The 24794-nt window shown below is 37.5% G+C and overlaps 1 protein-coding gene across 11 annotated transcripts in view; it reads left to right on the forward strand.

The window, feature by feature from the left end:
* Positions 1 to 24794, forward strand: part of Lrrc69 (leucine rich repeat containing 69) — a 129984-nt gene that overhangs the window by 51475 nt on the left and 53715 nt on the right. For 9 of the 11 annotated variants that reach the window (XR_013048983.1, XR_006069260.2, XR_006069261.2 and 6 more), the window contains exon 6: positions 21943 to 22044. The exons of the other annotated variants lie outside the window; for them this stretch is intronic. Coding sequence is in view for 6 of the 9 variants with exons in the window: in XM_076563875.1 (XP_076419990.1) it covers positions 21943 to 22044 (102 nt within the window). In the remaining 3 variants the exon portion in view is untranslated. The remainder of the gene's footprint in view (positions 1 to 21942; positions 22045 to 24794) is intronic. 11 annotated transcript variants of the gene reach the window in all.

Raw genomic sequence — 24794 nt, forward strand, 5'->3', positions numbered from 1 at the left:
TTTCTCTTTCCCTTTGAGATCTATCCCCACTTTTCGAGTCCATTACTTTATACCTAACATCTATGAATTGTAGCTTATCATTTACTCAACAGCTAATATCCAATACACACTATATTTGTCTTTCTGGGTTTGAGTTACCTCACTCAGGATGATTTCTTTCTAGTTCTATCCATTTACCTGCAAATTTCATGATCACATTTTTTAAACAGCTGAGTACTGTTCCATTATGTAAATGTACAAAATTTTCATTATCCATTCATCTGTTGAGGAACATCTCTAGGTTGTTTCCAATTTCTGGCTATTATGAATAGAGCAGTACTGAATATGGTTGAGCAAGAGTCTCTGTGGCAGGATTAAGTGATCTTTGTATATATGCCCAAGAATGATATAGCTGTATTTTGAGGTAGATTGATTCCCATCTTCCTGCAGAACTGCCATATTGATTCCCATAATGTCTTTACCAGTTTGCATTCCCACCAGCAATGAATAAATGTTCTCCTTAATCCACATCCTTGCCAGCATGAGCTGTCACTTGTTATATGTGATCCTAGTCTTTCTGATGGGTATAAAATAAAATAAAATCTCAGAGTAGTTTTGATTTGCATTTCCCTGATGACTTGCGATGTTGAATATTAATTTAAGTGTTTCTTAGCCAATTTTGTTTCCTCTTTTGAGAATTCTGTTTAGATCTTTACCCCATTTTTAAATTGGGTTATTTGTTTTCATGATATCTAACTTCTTGAGTTTTTTTAAAATATGTTTTGGTCATTAGCCTTCTATCAGATGTGGAGTTGGTAGACATCTTTTCCTGTTTTGTTGGCTGCTGCATTGAATGATGTTGTCCTTTGCCTTACAGAAGCTTTTCAGTTTCTTGAGGTCCCATTTATTGATTGTTGTTCTTAGTGCCTGTGCTAATGGTGTTCTGTTCAGGAAGTCTTTCTTTTTTCTCTTTTCTTCCTTCCTTCCTTCCTTCCTTCCTTCCTTCCTTCCTTCCTTCCTTCCTTCCTTCCTTCCTTCCTTCCTTCCTTCCTTCCTTTCTTTCTTTCTTTCTTTCTTTCTTTCTTTCTTTCTTTCTTTCTTTCTTGCGTTCTTGCGTTCTTGCTTTCTTGCTTTCTTGTTTTTTGAGACAGGGTTTCCCTGTGTAGTTTTAGTGCCTGTCCTGGATCTTGCTCTGTAGACCAGGCTGGCCTCAAACTCACAGAGATTCGCCTGCCTCTGCCTCCCGAGTGCTGGGATTAAAGGCGTGTGCCACCACTGCACGGCCAGAAAGTCTTTCTTGTGCCAATGAGTTCAAGGCTATTCTCCATTTTCTCTGCTGTCAGATTCACTATATCTGATTTTATGCTGATGTCTTTGATCCATTTGGAATTGAATTTTGTGCATGGTGATAAATATGGATTTATTTGAGTTAGTCTACATGCAGCAATCCTGTTTGACTACTACCCAAGATGCTGTACTTTTTTTCCAGTATGTATTTCTAGCTTCTTTATCAAAATTTATGTGTCCATAAGTATGTGAATATGCCAGGGTCTTTGATTTGATTTCACTGATTGACATGTCTTTTTAAAAAATTTTTAGTTTTTGCCAGTACCATGCTGCATTTATTACTATAGCACTGTAGTACAATTTGAGATCAGGGATGGTGATACCACTAGCAGTTTTTTTTTAAATTATTATTCAGGAGTGTTTTAGCTATCTTGTTTTTCTTTTCTTTTTTTGTATGTTTCTATATGAAGCTGTATATTCTCCTTTTAAGATCTATAAGGAATTGTGTTGAAATTTTGATGGGATTGCATTGAATCTACAGATTGCTTCTGGTAGGATGACCATTTTTACTAACCCTACCAATCAATGAGCATAGGTGATTCTTCCATCTTCTGATGTCTTCTTTAATTTCTTTCTTCAGTGTCTTAATGATTTTATCACATAAGTCTTTCACTTGCTTGGTTAGTTATCCCAACATATTTTATATTATTTGAGGCTATTGTGAAAGGTGCTGTTTGTCTTTTGTGTATAGGAAGGGTATCAGTATTTGTGAATTAATTTTGTATTCATCTACTTTCCTGAATGTGTTTATCAGCTGTAGGAGTTTTCTGGTGGAATTTCTAGGGTCACTTATATATACTATTATAATGTCTGTAAATTATGATACTTTGACTTCTTCCTCTCCAAGTTGTATCCACTTGATCTCCTTTGATTATCTTATTGTTCTAGCAATACTGCATTCTTCAAGTACTGCATTCAATAATCATGGAAAGAGTGAACCACCTTGTTTTGTTTTTAATTTTAGTGGAGTTGCTTTGAGTTTTTTTCTATTGAAGTTGATTTTGGCTATGGACTTGCTGTAAACTAAGTGTATTTTGTTTATTATGTCCTTAATCTCTCTAGGACTTTTATCATGAAGGGGTATTGGGTTTTGTCAAAGTCCTTTTCTGTATCTAATACGATGATCACATGGTTTTTGTTTTTGCTTGTTTACATAGTGGATTACTATACTAAACCATCCTGGCATCTCTGGGATAAAATCTGTTTGATCTTGGTGGATGATCTTTTCAAATTATTCTTGGATTTGATTTGCAAGTATTTTATTGAGAATTTTTGCATCTATGTTCATAAGGGAAATTGGTCTGGAATTCTCTTTCTTTGTAGTTTGGGTGTCAGGGTAATTGTGACCTTGTAAAATGAACTGGGAAATGTTCCTTCTGTTTCTAATTTGTGGAATAATTTGAGGAGTATTGGCATGAATTCTCTTTGAAAGTCTGGTAGAATTCTGCACTAAAACTATCTGGCTCTTTTTTGTTGTTGTTGTTTGGAGACTTTTAATTACTATGTCTACTTCACTAGGTATTATAGGTCTGTTTAAATTGTTTATCTGATCTTGATTTAACTTTTCTAACTGGTTAACTGGTACCTATCTAGAAAATTGTCTTTTTTTTTCTTTTTAAGATTTTCTGATTTGGTGGAGTATAGGTTTTAAAGTATGTCCTTATGATTCTCTGGATTTTCTTGGAGTCTGTGGTTATGTCTCCTTTTCATTTCTTATTTTCTTTTTTTTTTTTTTTTTTTTTTTTTTTTTTGGTTTTTCGAGACAGGGTTTCTCCGTGTAGCTTTGCGCCTTTCCTGGAGCTCACTTGGTAGCCCAGGCTGGCCTCGAACTCACAGAGATCCGCCTGGCTCTGCCTCCCGAGTGCTGGGATTAAAGGCGTGCGCCACCACCGCCCGGCTCTCATTTCTTATTTTCTTAATTTGGATATTCTCTTTCTACCTTTAGTTAGTTTGGATAAAGGTTTGTCAATCTGATTTTCTCGAAGAATCAACTCTTTGTTTCATTGATTTTTTGTAGTGTTTTTGTTTGTTTGTTTGTTTCTATTTTATTGATTTCAGCCCTGAGTTTAATTATTTCTTGCTGTCTACTCCTTTTAGTTGTGGTTTCTTCTTTTTGTTCTAGAGCTTTCAGGTGTGCTGTTATGTTACTAGTATGAGATCTCTCTTTTTTTTTTCATGTAGGCACTTAGTGCTATGAGCTTGTCTGTTAGAACGTCTTTCATTGTGTTTGGATATGTTGTGTATTCATTTCCCTTAAATTGTAGAAAGTCTTTCATTTCTTTCTGAATTTTTGTCTGGACTCTTTTTTTCATTCGGTAGTGAGTTGTTCAGTTTCCATGAGATTGTAGGCTGTTGTTTCTGTTTTGTTGATATCCAGCTTTAATGCATTCATAGTAGTCAGATTGGACGAAGGGTGTTATTTCAGTTTTCTTGTATATGTTGAGACTTGCCTTGTTGCTGTGTATGTGGTCAATTTTGGAGAAAGTTTCATGAGGTTCAGAGAAGAATGTGTATTCTTTTGTTTGAGTGAAATAGTCTGCAAATGTCTGTTAGGTACATTTGTTTTGTAATGTCAGTTAGCTTCAGCATTTCTCTGGTTTTTATCTAGTTAATTTGTTTTTGGCAAGAGTCTCCTGTTATCAGTGTGTGAGTGTCAATGTATGATTTGAGCTGTAGCAGTGTTTCTTTTATGAACTTGGGTGCCCTTGTGTTTTGTGCATAAATGTTAAGAATTTCAATGTCCTTTTGGTGGATTTTTCCTTTGTGTATGTAATGTCTTTTCCTATTTCTTCTGATTCATATTTTGTTTGAAGTCTATTTTGTCAGATATTAAAATGGCTATACCAGCTTGATTCTTAGGTCCATTTACTTGGAATGTCTTTTCTCATCATTTCACCCAGAGGTGATGTTTGTCCTTGATGTTAAGGTGTGTTTCTTGGATTCAATGAAAGGATGGATCCTGTTTTTGCATCCATCCTCTTAGTCTATCTTTTTACTGAGGAATGCAGACCACTGAAGTTGAATAGATCGATGATGAGCAGTGTTTGTTAATTCCTGTTATTTTGCTCAATCTCTCTCTCTCTCTCTCTCTCTCTCTCTCTCTCTCTCTCTCTCTCTCTCTCTCCCTTTCTCTGTTTGTGTGTGTTTCTTCTCTTTTGAATTTCTGGCCTGGGATTATTCATTTCCTGTATTTTTTTAGGCGTGGTTCACCTCTTTAGGTTGAAGTTTTCTTTCTAGCACATTATGTAGGGCTGGATTTGTTTAACATGTTGCTTTTTTTTTTTTGTCATGGAATGTCTTCTCCATCTGTTGTGATCAAAATTTTTGCTGGGTATAGTAGTCTGGGCTGGCATCTTGTGATCTCTTAGAGTTTATAGAACATCTATTCAGGCCCTTCTGGCTTTTAGAGTTTCCACTGAGAAATCAGGTGTTACTCTAATAGGTCTGCCTTTATATATTACTTAGTCTTTTCCCTTGTAGCTTTTAATATTCTTTTTTGATGTGTGCATTTAGTGTTTTGATTATTGTGTGCTGAGGGAACTTTCTTTTCTGAACTAAGGATGAAGAGGGGAGGAGGGAGAGTGAAAATCTGAAGCTCAACCCCCTGTTTCACTGGTCCATTTTCTTCTCTGGCCTTCTTGGCTGGAGTGTTCCCAGGGAAGACCTGCTGAAGTTGGGGGCTGGGATAACAGGGTGAGTTGGGAGGATGGTTGGATAATGTGTCCTAAGATGAATCACAAAATGTTAAGTAGTTATCCATGAAAGCTCAGAGCGGATTCATCAGAGAAATATTGTGCTGAATAAAAAGAAAATACACAGACATGTGACTAGTGTTTATCTCCAAAGAACATCTAGAATGGTCCTTTAGAGCATATCAGATCACATGCCACATGCCTCTGCTCAAAGGACTCCAGTGGTATTATGTCACACTCAGAATATAGGTTTCACTCTCAAAGATATTTAGAAGTCGAAAGAAAAAAAAAAAACATGGGTAGGCTAGACACTTCAAATGTCAGCTTCTAGCCACCTTCCTTTTCTTTTCTGTGTTTGACAGCAGTGAGCAGGAGCAGCAGGCCAGTGGAAGCATCAGCAAGGGGCAGCCTCCATTACAGTCCCCATGAAGGCATCCTGTATTGAGATCCTTGGTCTTTGGCAGTAACTAATGTCACAGCTTCCATCTGGAGGACTGAGCCCGTTAGCCATGAAGACTTGACAGCTCTCTGGGACTCTTGGCAGCCAGGGCCTGCAGATTCTCTTCTTCTCTGGCTCCCTTTAGCCCTTTGTCAGCTTGCTCCCTACCCTTCCCCTTCCCTGCTCTCAGCTGCCCAGATGCTTCTTCAATGTCCACAGTTTAGTGGCTGCCGCAGGGGAATGACTTAGAGTGTTAGTTGGGATGTCTGATGTTGCGTAGGAGTTTTGACTCCTGCAGCCTGCTCAGAAACTCTGTGTTGTGCTTCGCTGGGATCACTGAGGCAGAAGTCCTGGCTGCTGGGCAGCCTTGCCAGCTAGCAAGCAGCAGTGGCTCCGATCAATGCTTGGGACTCAGAAAGCAAATATGAGCAACAGTGTTGGGCCATTTGGAAGCCCAAGGCTAAATATCTTAAGCTGGATTTCAATCTCTTAAGCAAAGCTTGTCTGCAGCTTTTTAAGGTGTCAAGCACTCACAACACCAGTGGCTTTTGTTTTGTTTTGTGGTGGGGACGTTGAGGGTAAAGATCCAGCAGCTTGCCACTGGATAGTTATTTTTGCTAGCACTGTCTTCTGTCTTGGTTGCTTCCGCCTTTGTATTACCAGCTCAAACCAGAATTGTGAAAGTGAGACAGGAAAGATCACGTGAAGCTGGATATTGCAGCATGATGGGGAACTCAGCACAGGACAGTGTCTCTCAGGAAACTAAGTAAGCAGCAGCCCAATGTTTAGACAAATGGCAGGTGTTATTTTAGACCAACTATAGCCACTTACTTGGTCTAATTATATCTTTGATCTCTTAGCTGCAATCATAGCCATTATCACATGTTTTGGACCAATCATGATCTTGTCTCTTACCATCAGTAACTGTAGTCCCTTGACCAGGGGAAGGGTCACCCTTCTGGCTAAGGTGGAAATCATTTATCAAGACTTGTGATAACAAAGAGCCTTGTGCAAACTGTTTCAAACAGCCCAGGCTGAGGCTGTGCCTCCAGGAGCCAAAGTAACCAACTGTAATCTTTGTTTAGGTTTCTCAAGGTGTCCATGAAATGTTTGAGATGGCTGCTACTGGCATGGTAATCCAGCTGGCTCTTAGGCTGATAGTATTTTGCTCTAGGCAGTTTGAGCAGCGAGAGAGTGTTTAATAGTTGCTAGTTAAGGAGTTAAAATGCCCCCTCCCTAATCTCCTCGCTCATTTATAGGAAACTGAACAACCTAAAGAATGTGTATAAGAACTTATCATTTACAAATAGCATTTTAAACTAATTTTAGCAATGCTCCAACAACACTTAATTTTGTCCAATATTGAGAGACAGGTGAATTTTCTAGTTTGTCTCATTTGTTTTTTCTGCATCTGGTTTCAGACACCATTTTTCTCAGTGTAATTCTTAATTTGATAAAGTTCTCCAGAGATAAAGTTCATATCATCTATCTATCTATCTATCTATCTATCTATCTATCTATCTATCTATCTATCTATCTTATATCTATCTAGATTTATTATAAGGCTCATTTGATAATAGAGGCTGAGAAGTTCCTTTACTTGCCACCCAGAAGCTAGAGAAGCCCTGAAAAACCATTATTTCAGTTGGGCCCATAAGATCTAAGAAACAGTGCAGTCAATATGGTGGAGTTTGAGCCAGGTGTATGTAAAGACCTATGTGCTAGTTCACACAGGCAGACAGGTCATTCCTTCTTCTTCCTTCTTCTCTGCTTTGTTCTGTTTCATGTAGCACGAATCTTAAAAGGTCTTATTAATAAAAGCAAACCCAGGAGCCTGTTATTGGGGTGAATGCTGGAAGATCAGAGAAGCAGAACAAACCACAGCCACCTCACCTTGCCAATTCCTCAGCTGATTTCCTCAGTTTGGATGCCTCTGAGTCCTTATCCAAATAGATTTCAGCTGAACTGCTGCTCAAAAGCCTAAAAGCTTAACCAGGCTCTAGTTCCTGGTCCTCACGCCTTATATACCTTTCTGTTTCCTGTCATCACTTCCTGGGATTAAAGACTCACTTCCTGGGATTAAAGGCGTGAACCACCATGCCTGGCTGTTTCCAGTGTGGCTTTAACTCACAGAGATCCAGATGAATCTCTGCCTCCCAAGTGATAGGATTAAATATGTGTGTGCCACCATTTTCTGGCCTCTATATCTAGTGGCTGTTCTGTTCTCTGACCCCAGATAAGCTTATTAGGGTGCACAATATTTTGGGGAACACATTATCACCACAGTTTTGCCTTCAGTGGATTAAATGATGCCCATCTACACTGGCATTGGTTGGGGCAATCTGCTCCACTCAATTCTCCAACTCAAATGCCAGTTCCATCAAGAAACACCCTTACAGTCCTCATAATTTAAAATGCAAACATTGTCCCCACCCTGAAATAATGTTTAAACAAACTAAAGTACCCCAAGGCCCAATCAAATCATCATAGAAAATTAGCCATTACACTAAATAAAGTTAAATATACTTGCAATATTATATTGTCCTTTTAACTTGTTTATGTGTGCTTATTCGTGTTAAGTACATGGTCATTTTATTAAATGCTTGTCAGGTATTTTGGGGAGTGGCATCATCAGATCTGAAATATTTTATTTACATATATAATATCCTTTAATCAAGAAAGAACTTTCTAGTGTCATAGACACCAGATGACAGTTGTGAATGGCTAGTATGTGTATTATGTATATATATAGGAGCACTACATGTTTATGTGCCATATGAGGATGGATATATACTATATGAACACCAGTTCATTTAAAAGTTATAAAATAGATAGGCATTAGCAAGTTTTTAGAAAACTATTTTGGTATTCTATTAAATTATTTGTGACAAAGTTGGTGTATTAAGATCTAACCATCAAAATTATTTTTCTCTTCCATTGTGCTTGCTTCTTAGAGAGGATCTCTGATAAATACTCTATTGACTTTTCAAAGTTAATTGGCACAAGTATGGCAGGAACCAATTATACTTATTGAGATACACTTAATAAGAGTTGTCTCAAGACAATTACTTAAATTATTTAAACTTATTGTGTTCAATTCATTTTAATTGAGTAAGCAAGCATAGTTCTTGATGTCAGTGCTATTATGGTTGTGCATAGACATGTTAGTCGTGCTTATGAAACATTGCTTGGTCCAGTACTTAAGTTATCAACAATCCAGCTGGGATATTTAAATTTTCTTTACAGAATCAGAATATAAAGGAATGAGGAGAAATTAAAGTGAGAATTAAATGGTTTGTAGTTTCTACCAGAAGAACCACAGGTTAAAAATCTGTGTTGCTTTCTCTTTGAATTCCCACCTATTTGCAAACACTGCAGGATTTGCCATCTTCTAACATGAAAGGTTTTTCTGTTTCCCATCCTTCTTCCTTGTTTCATGACATCATTATGTTTCTGTGATCTAACAAAAAAGTGAGGAAGTGTAATGCTGGAGGAGTAAAATGGGTTTAAAAGAGTTCAGGGCTAGGGACCTATTTTATTTCTGTTTGCAAGCTGAAAGGTCACAAGAAACCATTGACCCCTCCTTTCCCCAGGCCACTTAAATTCAACAGCCTTGGCAGCCACCGACTTGCTCTGTCTGGGTTATTTTTGTTCTCTCTAACTTAGATGGCTTTCCGTCTAATAGAAGGACAAAAATTAAGGTTGGTGCAACAAAAGGAAAATATTTCTGATTTTGCTGACTACAGAGTTAACACACATGTTGCTCAACTTATAATGGGGTTACATCATGATCAACTCACCATGGGACCAAGTAGCAGAAGTCAAAACTACATTTATTATCCCAAACTACCAAACATTATATCTTTAAATAGCCTATCAGAGATATATTCAAAACACAAATTTAATCCTACAAATGGTCAATTTATATATCACAAAACCTATTTTATAATTTAAAATATATCATATAATTGATTTACTATTGTACTAAAAATGAAAAACAGAATGGCTATGGTGTGCTTTTATACCATTACACATTGAAAAAAATCTTCATTTGAACTGTTGTTAAGTCATGGGCCATCTGTCTATAAAATTGAGGCAAATATTTTGGTAAGTAGAGAACTAGCCTTTTGTTTCTCTGCCATTTGCATGATAAGACTGGGACTGGGGTGGGTGCTCAATATTTAGATATTCTTAGTAGAGATAACATCAATCCCTGAAAAAATGTTTACCAACAATATCTTCAGATGTCACTTTTACATTTTATGGAACATTTAGAAAACTTGTGAGTTAATGTTTTCAGACATTTGAGATTGGATAGTTAAGCCACTTCACATTATATAAGGTTAATCCAGAACCAAATACCTCAGTAGATATTTTCCTAATTGAGAAATTAGGAAATTTCCTAACTGCTAGGAGCCAAGCCCATTCCAGAAGTAGTTCTGAGATGCAATCTCTGGGGTTCGAGATAACTACAATTTCAGAGATAACTACAATTTCAGACTATCTATAAGATCATAATTTTCATTCCCTGGGGTATTTTTATCTTTACTTGTTTTAAGATTCAGATTATATGTTTCCCATAAAAACATAGAGCTTTTGTGACTCATATCCAGCACCTGTAAATAGAATCTAGTCATGTTTTCCTTGAGGATCAGGAAATCTAGGTTTAGAACCCAGGTCTACTTCACTCCAAGATACTGTCCCAAAGCACAGTGCTTCACTGCTCACAGTGCGTTGAATCATTATGCTCTTCTCTACCTTCATTTTCTCCTTTGTCTAGCAAGCACACTTCCTTTGGTATACAACTTGTCATCTGCTTTGATTTTTTTTGCCTCTAGACATTTACTGCTATTATTATTGATAAATAATATATTTTGGTAACTATTTTTTGGCCAATATGTTTTGAATACATCTTATGCTTAAACTTCTTCTATATATGGAGTTATAATAATTAGAATTTTTTTAAATTGAATTTTAAAATAAAAAATTATAAACTTGATTCTTTTATACATTTTAATTAAAATAGAATTCATCACTTTTCTTCTTCCCTTTCCTCCCGTCAATCCCTCCTATGTGTCACCCACTATCAAGCTGATAACTATTTTCTTTGATTACTATTGTTAAACACACACACACACACACACACACACACACACACACACAGAGGCAAATGTATGCACAAATATGTGAACACAGCCCGCTGAGTTTGTTTCAGTTGTTTGTATGTGTATAGATAGGTTCAGGGCTGGACACTTTGTATTGGGTAACTAATAAGCGGTTCAGTGCTTGGAGAGGCTAATTCTCACTCTTCCAGCAGTTGATAGCTGCTTGTGTTCTTTGGTTAGGGGTGAGAATCCACACCATTTCCCCCTTTTATGTTAACATGCCCATTGCTGTTGCCTATTTTTCCAGTCTTGTTCATGCAGCCATTTCTAGGAGAGACTGTTTCACAGCTGACTTCCTGGTATTCTGGCTTTTCCTTCTGTCCCCTCTTCTGTAATATTCCTTGAGCCACAGATGGCGGGAGCTGTGATGTTGGTGTATCTACTGGGGCTGTATCCGTTGATCTCAGCATTGTGTCCAGTTGTGGTTTTCTGTGATGATCTCCATTTGCTGTAAAGAAAAACTTCTTTGATGAGAGATGGTAGATACACTTATCTGTGGGTAGACAGATAAGATTTAGAATGTAGTAAGGGATTATGTTGGTCTAGCAAACTAGTGGTCGGAGACTCTTTTCTAAGGATCACGACATCACTAGCCCCAATAAGTTTGCCAGCTTTCTCTACCAAGCATGATTTCCCTCCTGTTGAGTGGACCTTAAGTTCAATTAGACAGCTGTTGGTTCCCGCCAGCATTCGAATGCCACTTAATGCACCTTACAGTCGTCATAGGTATTGCAGCTGTGAAGGACTTTTGTTTCCTTCCCCTGGAAGCTTGTAATAATATATCTAGTACCATGGAAGCCAGGCAATAGGAAAGAGGTTTTTAGGTTAGATAAAGCTTGACTCATGTGCGACCTGTGTCCTAAGTGTGCTGTATCTTCAGCAACAGGGGCTTGTCTTCAGCCTCTGAGAGGCAACTGAGGGCTGCATCAGTAGTCTATATTGTTTTGGAAGCCACTTGGACTATTCTGATCAACCTCTTGAAAGGAAGTTTTTCATGTCTGATACTGGGGTTTTTGTAAGTCTATGGTCAGGCCAAGGGTGTTGTTTGTCCCTCATCCTTCTCCTCTCCAGTGGGAGCTCTCTCTCTGGGTTTCCATATTGCTTCTATCCTGTTATTTCCCTTTCAAGCACCCCACATGTTTTCCTGTTTTCTGTGGTTACTCTATGCTATAAACTCACATCTGAAGATTTGGAGCTAGGAATTTTATATGAGAGAGGACATGCAGTGTTTATCTTTCTGGGACTGGGCTATCCTACTTAATATAATCTTTTCTAGATCCATCCATTTACCTGCAAATTTTATAATTTAATTTTTATTTACTGATCAGCAGTACTCTATTGTGTATATGTACCACATTTTTAGTATCTATTCCTCTATTGAAGGGCATTTAGATTGTTTTCATTTCTTGGCTATTGTGAATAGGGCATCAGTGAATATTGTGAATAAATATCTATGGAGTAGGATGCCAAATCCTTGGGTGGTATACCTAGGTATTGGTTAGATTTATTTGTATGTTTTGAAGATTCTCCATACTGATTTCCAGAGTGGCTGCACCAATTCATTCTACCAACAGTGAACGAGGGCTCCTCTTTCCCTAGAACCTCACCAGCGTTTGCTGTCAGCTGTTCTGTTGATCTTTTCCATTCTGACTGTGGTGAGATGAAATCTCAAAGTTGTTTCAATTTACATTTCCCTAATTGCTAGGGATGATGAGGTAACATTAAAATGTAATTTGGGACATTATAATGCCATGTGTTCAGTAAAGTTCCAGAGCTCCACACTGTGTTAGGTTTGACTCAGCATCAAGCTGTGGAAGGCAGAACTCAGTCTTCAATGTCATTCTACTTTACAATTATTTTTTTTTAAACTTAGAGCCCTAGTCTTCGTAGATGTTGGGAATTATGAGTATGTTTTTTAATTTGCTTAGTAAAAAGATGCTCTCTCTATTAGTTATTTATAACTGTGAGATGATGTGCCAGAAGATGTAGCTGCTTACAGCTGCACATGTGGAGTATTTCACCCAAGGTCTGTTGATTACAAAGTTGAGAGGAGTCAGCTGTGTGTTTTTAAGTTGGAATCAAGTCATCTGGACTGCAGTCATCTCAAGGCTTGCCTGGGGCTAGAGAACCTTTTTTCAATATGGTGTACTCTCAAGGTTTTTGGCACAAAACCTAAGTCTGTTACCATGTGTACTGCCTAAATGTCCTCACTTCATGGCAGTTGGCTTCCTTCAGAGTAAGTGATCTAAGAATGAGAAGGCTAGGAGGAAGTGCAATGGCTTAATATCTGAAGTTGTCCATGTTGCTGGTGCGATATTTTATTCATTAGAAGCAAGTCACATCCAGCACTTAGTGACGGGAGGAAGATTAGAAGCTCCTAGATTAGAATCTCTTAAAGTAGGGATAGGAAAGAGTGGATATTCCACACACAGTCTCCACATCACACTCACAGCACAGAGTGTGTTCTCACATGTTTTGTGAGCTTTATAGACTGACAGAGCAAACACATACGGGAAGTGAAGGAAAGGGAGAACAGTAAGAAGTGGGAGAGTGTATGATGTTTAGAAGTAGGAGTTTAGCAAAAGTAAGAATGTCCATAGCTGGTAGATGCTTTGTGCTGATGCTTTAATAATCAGAGAGACCAAAGAGTTTTATATTGAAGGATGATATCGCAGAAATGATGAAGGGAAAAAAGAGGAAAAGAGGAAAAAACGATATTTTTAAGATCTTTGTGTAAAAAGCAGGAGGACAAGAAAAGAGAAGAAAGGAAAATATCCCTGAGGAAAACACTTGAAACCGAACAGTTGGCCGCCAAGTTATGAATGAAATAAACTCACTAGGAAGTAGGCAAAGAAATATTTTCAAAGTCTTGTGGTATACTATCAGAATATGATTGTTATGAGGCATTTTTATAGTGATTCAAGTGCTGAATAGAATGAGTTATGATGGAAGACTAAGCAATTTTTGATTGCACAGCTGGAGAAAAACAATTGCTAGGCTTTTTGGATGAATTAGTCAGAAAAAAAGAAGTTTGTAGTAACAAAGTATATCACTAAAGTGTCATCACTGATCAAATTATGTACAGAATGAAGCTTTTCTGTTTTTTTTTTTTTTTTTTGGTTTTTCGAGACAGGGTTTCTCTGTGTAGCTTTGCGCCTTTTCCTGGAACTCACTTGGTAGTCCAGGCTGGCCTCAAACTCACAGAGATCCGCCTGGCTCTGCCTCCCGAGTGCTGGGATTAAAGGCGTGCACCACCACCACCGCCCGGCTGAAGCTTTTCAAAAGTAGAATATAAACAATTAGTACCAAAGAAGACAGAGTTGAAGTGGTGTCTCTCTCCCTCTCTTACTACTTAAGTCCCTTTTCTAGAATAACTACAGAGACATTTCATCATAGTCTGTGGTATGGGTACATGCCAGAGACACAGTCACAGGTGAAGGTGACATAGTAGACGTGTAAACTAGGTGATAAGGTGGGTATGTTGCTTTAGCTGTGTAGGTCAGAACAGTTACAGAGAGAAAGACAATACATATCAAATATGACTGTTTTATCATGTAGAGGTTAAAGGGTTGACTCGCTCTAACAGGGCACGTAGAGACAGTATGTGCCTAGATAATGCGAAGACTGAGTAGAAAGAGGACTACTATAGGGAGATCAGTAGAAGAAAGAAGTCAGTGAGTGGAACCACGTGTCAAATTAGCTGTGACAGTCCTGAAGGGAAATTAAAAAAAAAATACAATTAGCTTGTGAAAGGCAGAATATAGACTTTATAGAAAGTTAGTGGAGGCCTTGAATAGGAATCTTGCTTTACTCTCCAGTTTTAACTTAAAAATACTGATGGCTTTTTATAAAAACAAACAAACAAACAAAAAAAAACAAAGCAAACAAACAACCCCCTCATCAAAACCCAAAAACCAAAACCAAAATTTAACAAAACAAAACAAAAAATGAGAGTTGGTGTTTACAGAGGAAGTTTATTTTTTCATACCAACAGGCTCATTTTTGGTCTACTTTCTAACATGAAAAAGAAGAAGGAAGTATTTCTTTTGATTATAAAAGTAATGCATTGAAAAGTTTGGAAAATGTAGGACAATGTAAAATCATGTAAGGAACTATGGGGCTGAGGATACAACTCAGTGGGAGGGTTCTTGCCTATTATGTGTATGGCCCTGAGTTCAGTCCTCAGATAACCCAAAACCACAACACAAATACCAAATGACTACAAAACCGCATTATTATGATGAACATTTTAACACATCTATGCTTTAATGTTTATGAGATACCTTTAAAATAGATCCTTTAAAATTAGTTTTGCATACTGCTCCCCTTATTGAATATTATAGCTTAACTTTTATGTCATTAAAGAGCCTTTTGTGTGCATTATTAAATTTATTAGCTTGGATTTTGTATAAGTTTTAAGGAGTATTGATATTTAGTATAAATATGTACTACATTTGATTATAATACGAATGTAAAATAGATAATACATGCTGAAATTTTTGTTTGACAAGGTTTCTCTGTGTAGTTTTGTTGACTGTCCTGAATCTCTCTCTGTCAACCTAATGGTTAAAATGTTTGCTAACTACCTTACTATGCTTATTTATTCTGTCACAGAAATTGTTCTAAGTGCTTTGCATAGATTATATTACCTAATAATCACACTTACCATACAAGCAGCCTATTATTTTAATATTTATTTATTTTTATTAATTTATTTATTAATTTAATTAATTCCTTAATTATTTATTATTTATTATTTTATTTATCCATTGATAAACAGCACAAGTTTTCCTAGGTGCTAAGTATGGAACTGGAATTCAAACAAGACAATTGACTCCCAAGTCTCCCTTCTTTAATTCACACATTTTACATTATATGTCAAGTCATGCACTGGTAAAGAAGCAGCCTGAGTCTCTGCTCCCTCTAAGCCATAATGTGGCAATGCAACAGATATTAACCAAACAACTAATATCACAATCCTATAAACCGAAACCAGTGTATTCCCAGACAAAGACACGGGCCTGTCAGGGGCTGACTAAGCAGGTTGGGTAAGGCTTCCTAGAAGTGGTGGCACAAACTGAGACTGAAGATTAGGGGAAGGGAAAGAGGAGTTCTAGACAGAGGAAACAGCCCGGGGCAAGGCCTTCTAGGCTGGGAGGACTGGGCATACTCTGGCACTAAATGGAATTCAGTGTACTGGATGGGATGAAGCTGTGGCAAAGTCTGCATGGTATGTTGGGTATTTTTTTATTTTTTATTTTTACCTCCAGGACAACAGAAATCTCAAAGGGTCTTAAAAAGGAGGAGATGTAATAGATTTGTACTTCATAAAAAATGTCCTTCTTCCATGTGGCAGATACACTAGATGGAGTCAGGAGGCATATGAGGTGGAATTTTTGAAGACTTTAATGAATCCAGAAAGCAATGATACCTTGTTCTAATGTGGCACAGCAGGGGTAGAAAGACCTGCCACATTTAGTAACTGTTTAATAAGCTGGAAATGCTGATTGTATTATTTACTTTTCTATTACTGTGACAAAATACCATGACCATAGCAACTTACAGAAGGAAAAGTTTATTTAGGGCTTCCAGTTTGAGAGGGGTAAGAGTCCATCAACATCATGTTAAGGGAGCATGGCAGTGGGCAGGCAGATAGATAACTGGAATAGCAGAGAGCCTACTTGAAATGTCTTTTGAAACCTCAAAGCCCACCCTCAGCAACATACTTCCTCAAGCAAGGCCACACCTCTTTATTCTCCTCAAATAGCTACCAACTGGTTATCAAATATTCAGATACCCGAGACTTATAGGGGTATCTCATTTAAATTACCATAGTGATGTAACTCGTGATGTGAGATTCCCATGAGTGAAGACAGCATCATAAGAAGACCAACACTCTGTGTTTTCTATCTGGGACTGGTGAATTGATGCATCCCTAATGACTGTTTGAGTGCACAGTTGGCTGTAAGATGTAGAGCCACAGTCATTTCCATGAGACAGTTCTAAGTGTGGATGAAGTTACCCTGGGTGAAGATGAAGGGGCAAGTGAACACGGCTCTGGGGAGAAGTATGTCATAGTTGGGAAAAGAATCAGGAGTCATTAAAGTCAGTGTTGTTTAAGGCGTGTTGGCTGCAGTCAGCTTTCCAGAGACCACTATGGGCACCTGCAGGGTGGCGATGATGAATTTATGGAGAATCTGTGTGCTCTGAGGGACAGCTCTGCAAAGGACACCTGTTTAGTTGTGTTAGAGACAGGAAAGGCTGACAGCCTGGATGACCCAGGCTTAGGTTTTCAAGGCAGATGAAGTAAAAGGCAGGGAGCTGGAAGATTTGGATACACGATGCAAGCTACCATACTATGTTAATATAGAAGATGCTTTTGAAATCTGAGATGTACATTTTACTCAAACATCTGTTCTCATTCCCAGTGTTTCTTTTGGATGACCTCCAGGAAGAGCTGTTCTTTCGCAGTAAGAACTTTCAGGCTTTTTCCTGATACTTAACTTTTTTCAAAGAGATTCCCTAATCTTTTTTTTTTTTTTCAATATGGCAGTGGAGTCTCTCAGTTTTGTTCTTTCCATGTTGACAATCCTTTAAGTTCTTACAATGCATTACTCTTTCAGCTGCTCTATCTCTTGAATAATTTTCCTTGATTAACACCCATAGGAGAAGATGCCTTTGTTCTTTGCCATATTAGTGAGATCTTGTTTTGTTTTCCCACTTGAGGACAAAAAGAGACTTCTTGCAAAGCACTAAGACCTTATTCCATATGTTCTTGTCTTAAAGGAGTGAATAACGTTGGGGTCAAAGTATCACAAGAAGAGGGAAATACTTCTGAGTGGAGGGAGAGAGAATTAAGGCAAGAGTAAAAGCAAGAACATGAGGGCTGAGGGTCCACATAGGAACAGACAGAAAGCCATACTGAGTGATTTCAGGTGACATGAATGGCTGCTAGATAGTTCTGAGTAAGGAGTGGTGATCTGAGTGTCTTTGTGAGTGCATAGGACAGAGAGGGAGAAGAGCTATTAGTTCTCAGGTAGTTCAAAAGTGAGGTCTAAAGCAGGCATGTGATGGGGACTGGGGGCGATGTAAACAATGTCAGTTATTGCTACAGTGATGTTTAGAGAGATTGCTGAAAACACCGTGGAGAGTCTGAGGTTTCACATGGACTCAATGACAGAATTGATAAACAATCGACGTTAAATTACTATGAGCTTTTCAAGGCCCAGGATATTGAAGGCCAGGGAGGAACTGAGCTTAGGCACTTTGAGCAGCATCTCTCTGGTCTCAAAAAAGGCTTCTCCCTGATCTCTCTGTGTGTTTATAGCCTGCAAGTCCAGATATCTCCTTTCTGCCAGGCTTGGCTCTTAGCCTCCTCCTTTGTTCCTTCTCAGAATTCTCTCTTGTAGTATGTATTTGGCAGATATGAAGAATTAAGACTTTATATTACTCTCTGCTAGTCATTTTCTCCTCTACTAGTTATGGAGAGTGTGAGAGAGAAATTTCTAGCATAGATTTTTTTTTTGTAGGGATTCTTATGTACAAATGATGTCTTCTGCCAAATCACCCCACAATTTTGATTATATATATCAGGTGTATCATTCTGTGTTTGTTTTCCATTAGCTGCTAAATCTTACTCATTCTTTAAAAAAGAATTGTTCTTTGGGTCTAATTTTTGGATGTCATAGTTCCTGTACTAAAATATTATCCTTCTCTAAACTGGGTCTATTTAGAAATCCAATTTTTATTACAAGATAGCCCCATGAGCTTTGAGATGGTCTGAAGAGTACATATTAATTTACTGTAGATTACTTATCACTTCTATCTTTGAGTGTGTGTAAAACTTCAGCTTTTTTTCTCCCATTTCCACTGAGACTGTCTCTGCACTCTCCCCTTGCTGAGCCCCCAGTGACTTCAGGCTGGTCGGAAGTGACAGTAGGACGTGGTGACCATAGTGTTGCTGCGGCATGTGGCTGTGTGTGAATCCTGGTATTAATTTACCAAGTCTGGGGAAGGACTTGGCAAATCTTGAAAGCCTGGGTAGAGCTGTATTTCTCTGATATTTGTTTATTTATCGTCTGTTTACTGAATATCAGTAATAAATTACCATGTAATCAGTAATTACTGTGTATTTGGTACTGACTTTAGAGCTTGCAATAGGTAGTTATTTAAGACACAATTCTTAAAGACAAAGTTTTCAACAGTAATTGTTCCTGCCCTTTATAGGACTGATTTATACATAGGGCAAGGACATGTAGTGAAGGCTGGGGGAACACAGATAGGTGATGTTTTAGTCTTAGACAGATGGTCCATATTTAAGTTAGAACATACAACTTTTAGTCATAACAAATAAGACAGAGCTGCTGTGAAATCTCCAAAAGCTTCAGTATTAGGAGTGCTCACCAGGTTACTTTGGAGAAGTAGGCTGAAGAGAGCCAAATATGACGCTATAAGGGTGGTCTGAGGTGCCATCATCAATGTTCTTCACAATGACAGCTTTGTGTCTGGAGTAGTGTCTAGCCATGACCAGCACCACTTTCCTGGGTTTCATGAACTTGCCCATTTCGACAGCAAGGAGCTGGTACCCAGCAGAGTGGGTGTCTTCCTTAATCTCTCTCACCTTGTTTTTTTTGAGACAGGGTCTCTCACTGAACCCAGAGCTCACTAATCTGGGCTGGCTGGCCAGTGAGCTTGAGATGCCTATCTCTGTTTCTGAGCACTGGGTTTAGAGATGCATACCTTCAGCCTGGTTGCAGATCCAAAGTTGGGTTCCCATGTCTGCACACTGGGCACTTTACAGATAGAGCCATTCCCGCAGCCGCCACATTTCTTCTGTTTACTTTTTTTTTTTTTAAAGTATGTGTATATATGTGTGGAAATGTACATGTGAGTCCAGGTGCCCTCATAGTGCAGAAGAGGCTCTCAGATCCCAGGGCTCAAGTTTAATGCAGTGGTGAGCTGCCTGACATCGATGCTGGGAGCTGAACTCAGGTTTCTTGCAAAATATATGCTCTTATCTACAGGGCCATCTCCCCAGGCCTCAAACCTTCTTATTAAAATGTAAAAATCCGTATTTTCCTAGTGGAGTAACTGGGGTAGCCTAAGATTTAGTTCTCTGAAGAAGCATGGCCGAAGACACTTAATAATTATAAATAAAGAGGCTCTAAGGGAATTTATTTTGAAGAATACTTAACGTACATTGAGAGATTGTATGACTCTAGGTTAATAAAACTTTCCTCCTATAAGGCACATGCTATTAAATTTTCTTTGTATTAAAATAACTTCTTTATAGCCAGGCCTAGTGGTGCATACCTTTTGTCCCAGCATTCAGAAGGCAGAGGCAGGAGGATCTCTGTGAGTGGTCGATCTGTTATATGTCATAGGACAACTAATTGGAGAACCTATTATCACTTTTGATTGGCAGTGACAAGATTGAAGCAAGTATATAGCCCCTGAACTGTGTAAATTAAGTGTAAAATGTTAACATATTTTAGTGATATTTACATGTATATTCGTGTTTGAATCAGGTTTTCTTCACATGTGTATATGTTATGCATGTGTGTATTTATATGTGTATGTATTCGTGCATGTGAAAGTCAGAGATCAGCAATGGGTATTCTCATTGCTCTCTACCTTATCTTTTGAGAGAGGATCTCTCACAAACGTGGAGTTTCCGAACTCAGTCTAGACCGACTGATCTGTGAGCTGAAGGCTTTTTTCATCTGTTTGCCCTGTTCTGAGATTACAGATGTACACTTCTATGTGTGCTTTTCTGTGCAAGTGCTGAGAATCAAATCGCAGCTCCTCATGCTTATATGGCAAGCACTTTGCATATGAAGACTTCTCCGAGCCCCTCTTTAACAGCGACTACAGTTTAAGTACAATTACGGATTGCCATTGATTAGGACAGTAAGAAATAAAACACAATGGTTGTGTAGAAAATCAGGTCCAATACATTCTCTCTTTCTCATTTTCTCACACTCAGCACTGACTTTTGACTGACATTGGCTCCAACTATCAAGGTAGCTCCTTTGAAATGGAAAATTTTTGAAACTGAGTAGAGGTTGGAATGTATGTTGTGTGGCTAGGATTAGGTATGATACAAAGTGACCTTGAGTTCTTCATTTAAAATCTCATACATGTTATATAAGCTTTACTGTAAATTTCAAAATCTAGTAACATAATGCCCCAGAAATATGTCTTAAATCAATTATTTTTAATTTGGCTAATCATTGCTATCTTTCAACTCCTTGGCTGAAATGACAGAAATCTCTCATCCTTCCATAAATTTCGTGAAATGCTGTGGTGTGACTAGGCCAGCTTATTGTGGCTCACAAGAGTTGATTTTCATTTTTTCCTGTCTTTCCAACTCTACAGTCAGTGAATTGAATCGGCTGTGGCAGGAGTGTTTATGCTTTAGAATCACACACATCGTTAATCATGGCTCTCCTCCCCCACTCATGTCCTTTCCTTTTCTCTGGGCTCAGCACTCCTTCCTCTTCCTTCCTCTCTTCTTCCACATTCCTCTGCCTTTCCATTTACTAGATACCTCTGAAGATATGCTCGTATTTTCCTGTCTTTTTTTCCCCTAAGAGTTTAGTCTCAGAGAAGTAGTTCCTTACATGGTAATTTCAGCTATCTCAGAAGCTTTATAGGTTCCAGCAGAGGCATGCTAAGCAGAATATGGACACAGTGGTATTTGTTATTTTCTGTTTAAGTGGTAGATCCCAGTAGGATTTGGATTTTCATCATAGATTAAATATCCCTGTGAACTGTCCATTTTCCCACTGCTTCATGTTGTTTTATTTTATTTTATCCAGTCTCGGAATTTTGCACACACTAGGCAATCCTGTGCTACTGAGCCACAGCCACAGTCATCTATTTTTATTTTTATTGTTTATAGTAGTTTATGAAGAGATTTTGAGGTTTCAATATTTCTCTCATGTTCATTAAACATGAATTGATTTTCAGGCAATCACTGATATTTTCAGTATAGCATGTTTTAGAATTGTTTTCATTATGCTTAGTTTCTAACACATACTTACAAATTTCCAAAATTTGACTTAGTTAACCTTATTCTGCTACTGACTCTGTGACTCTAAACAGGCTTCCTTAGCTATTGAGTATGGGAGATAAGACCAGTGTCTTCTAAGGTCATGGCTGTTCATACCATCGTTAAAACTCTGAATGTCCCTAACAAGTAGAATATCTCTTATCCTTAAAAATACTAGTATAGAATGTACATCCTAAATTTTTATGATCAATCTTTAGAAGTAAAGTCTATTGTCTTGTTTGCAATAAAGATCTTTTCTTTTACCAGTTTCAGAATCTAAAGCTGAGGGAGTTCTACTGTGAGGGAAATCCACTCTTCCTGATGCGGCCAATTACTGCTAGACAACCTAAAGACATCTGGACTCTACGGGTGAAGGTTTAGCTCATAAGCAGGGACCTTCACATTAAATCCATGGTTTAAGATGTGAAGCATTCTTGACAATTCAGCAAATATGTAACACTGGTCCATTAACAATGTGAATGCTTCATGTAATTTTTGTCTTGCTCACAGAACCCATTGTAATCTGTCTAATTGTCAGACTGACTCAACACAGAGAAGTGAACATTTTTTGTTGGATGAATAGAAAAGAGAAATTTATTTTTATGCTAGCCTTTTAAGTATCTTTTTGCTGCTAGTGGGCTCTTTATTGCTTTTGTTCCATTTTCACTTGTCTCCTTTGCAAATGAGTGCATGGATATAATCTGGAGCTCATTGTGTCCAATTTGGTGAAACTAGTTAATGATATCAAAAGAAGGACTACGGATGCACACTGAAGGACTCTTTACTACCAGGAAAGATAAAAACTACAGCTCCTCCCAGAGTTAGCATGATTCTCAATCATGAATTTTGATTTACCAGATTCATTTGGATCTAAAGGTAAACATACAAGAGTGCTTCAGATAGAAATTAGTTATAATGCTTTTGAAACTGTTTTCTTATCATGAAAGCAATATAGATGCATGTATAAGAATAGGAAAGAGCCAATGAGAATTAGTGAAAAGAACTCAGAAACCTAATTAGCGAAGCATTACTACCCTCCTCTCTGACTCTTGTGCATTTAGAATATATTTTAAATTTAAGGTGAATTAGGACTCTATATGCTACTTAGAGACTCAGATTTTTACTCCAATTATTGTGAATGTCTTTTTAAATCAGATTAAAAACATTAAGATTTATTTTTAGATAGGTATATGCTGTTCTATTACAACATAATATTTTAACTATTTTCTTACTGTTAGATGTTTAGATCATTAATATTCACTAATTTTTGTTTTTACAAATGAGGCTGAACTGACTATATTCACAGTAAATTTCTCTCATGTCCACATTATCTCAATGAATAAAATTGTAGGGGATAAGAACTGCTTTCTTTGAAGACCAGCTCTTTTCAAATTCCTTTCTGGAGATTGTTTCATAAACAGCTTTATTTCCTGCTTTTATATGGGAAAATTTTATTTGAAACTTAAATTTATTAAATTAATCATTTAAAACTGCCATATTTCATTTAAGCCTCTATAACTTGTTCTTTTTTCTACTGCATCAAGCATACCAGAGTAATAATCCTAAATACTTAGTTTAAGGTTTCTGTGGACAGGTACTATGCTTATAAACACAGTAGTTGTTTGATTACCATCAAGAGGTAGGCATCTTTATTATACCCCTTTTATAGGTAGAGAAACTAAGAACCAGAGAGGCTAACTAACTTGTTCACAATAGCAGCGTTCATGTTGGGGCTTGGGTGTTGATACCATCTTCTACAGTTGGCCTTCAAGACCCTATACTGCAATGTTGTTAAGAGATAGGGTGCAGAAAGGTAAGCAGATTGTTTTGGCATTGAGGACATGAGATTCTAGATTGTAGGGAAGGCTGGATGAATAGTTAATCTGATGTGGTAGCTTAAGAGGAATGGAACATTTCTTTCTTTTAATTTTTAAAATTGTAAGGTCCAGGAGCTCAGAGTTAATTTTATGTATATATTCATAATGAATATATGCATGGGTGGATATATAAAATAGATTATGTAGTAGAAATTATTAGTTTTACTTATAATATATAAATGATTTAGGCCATTTTGAAAGTACTTCTATGAATCTTTCTCAGAATGGTGGCTCAAACTGACAGTGTATTTGTACTCAAAGTCATTTGAGTCGGCATTTGGTTAACATTGGCAATTAAATTCCTTTGGCTTTCAATGGTCCATAGGGCTCTGAGGCTTTATCTGCCTTAGTAGAGAATTTCTAAAAGATATACTTGGTTGTTTAGGCCTGAAATTCTAGCCACATGGAAGGCTGAGGCAGAAGCACCACAAGTTCAAGGCCTGAGGTACCGAGTGACTTCTAAGCCAATTTGATATGTTAAAATTAAAAGTAAAGTGAGGGTTGGGGATATAGCCCAGCTGGCAGTGCCAACAAAAAGTTTAAGAACCTTCCGCATCTCAGAAATTTATTAACTAGAATCTGATCCTGGTAATTCAGTGCATCAGCAGATGCAGGCCAAATGGTTTGCTACTGTTAGCTCAGCTCTATAAACTCATTTTACATATGAGATATTTGGGACCATGTAAATTAAGAATTTGTCCAAATAAGGCCATGCAGTCAGTACCTTATTGGACCAGTGTGTGAAACTCTGCACATGATGGACCCAGAACCCTTGCTTATGTTGTGTGTGTTCATGATGCTGAGTGTTCTGCCTCCTGCATCCACAGTAGCAGTTTATTACAGAGTCATTTCCAAGTCTACTCTTCATTCTAAGGATCCGTATTTCTTTCTAAATTTTATAATTTTTATACTTTTGTGGATATGTAATATTATAATTCAAATGACCATATGTAAGAAAATTTAAGAATGCACATGAATTTACTTTCAATTTATAGGGGATTAGAAATAGGAATACCATATGACCTACATAAAATATTCTAACAAAATAGCATACGAGTGATTCAAAATAAACAACGTATTTATTTTAAAACATTTCTTAGACTTAAAACAACACTATAATGATGTCATAATTAAATAGTATAATTTCAGAAAATTCACAAAGTATGTCTCTAAGATGTGTCTTAAAAGATACTATTAGCCAGGCAGTGGTGGTACATACCACTAATCCTAGTACTTGAGAGG

Source organism: Peromyscus maniculatus, chromosome 2 (genome assembly GCF_049852395.1).
Source record: "Peromyscus maniculatus bairdii isolate BWxNUB_F1_BW_parent chromosome 2, HU_Pman_BW_mat_3.1, whole genome shotgun sequence".
NCBI classification, from domain to species: domain Eukaryota; kingdom Metazoa; phylum Chordata; class Mammalia; order Rodentia; family Cricetidae; genus Peromyscus; species Peromyscus maniculatus.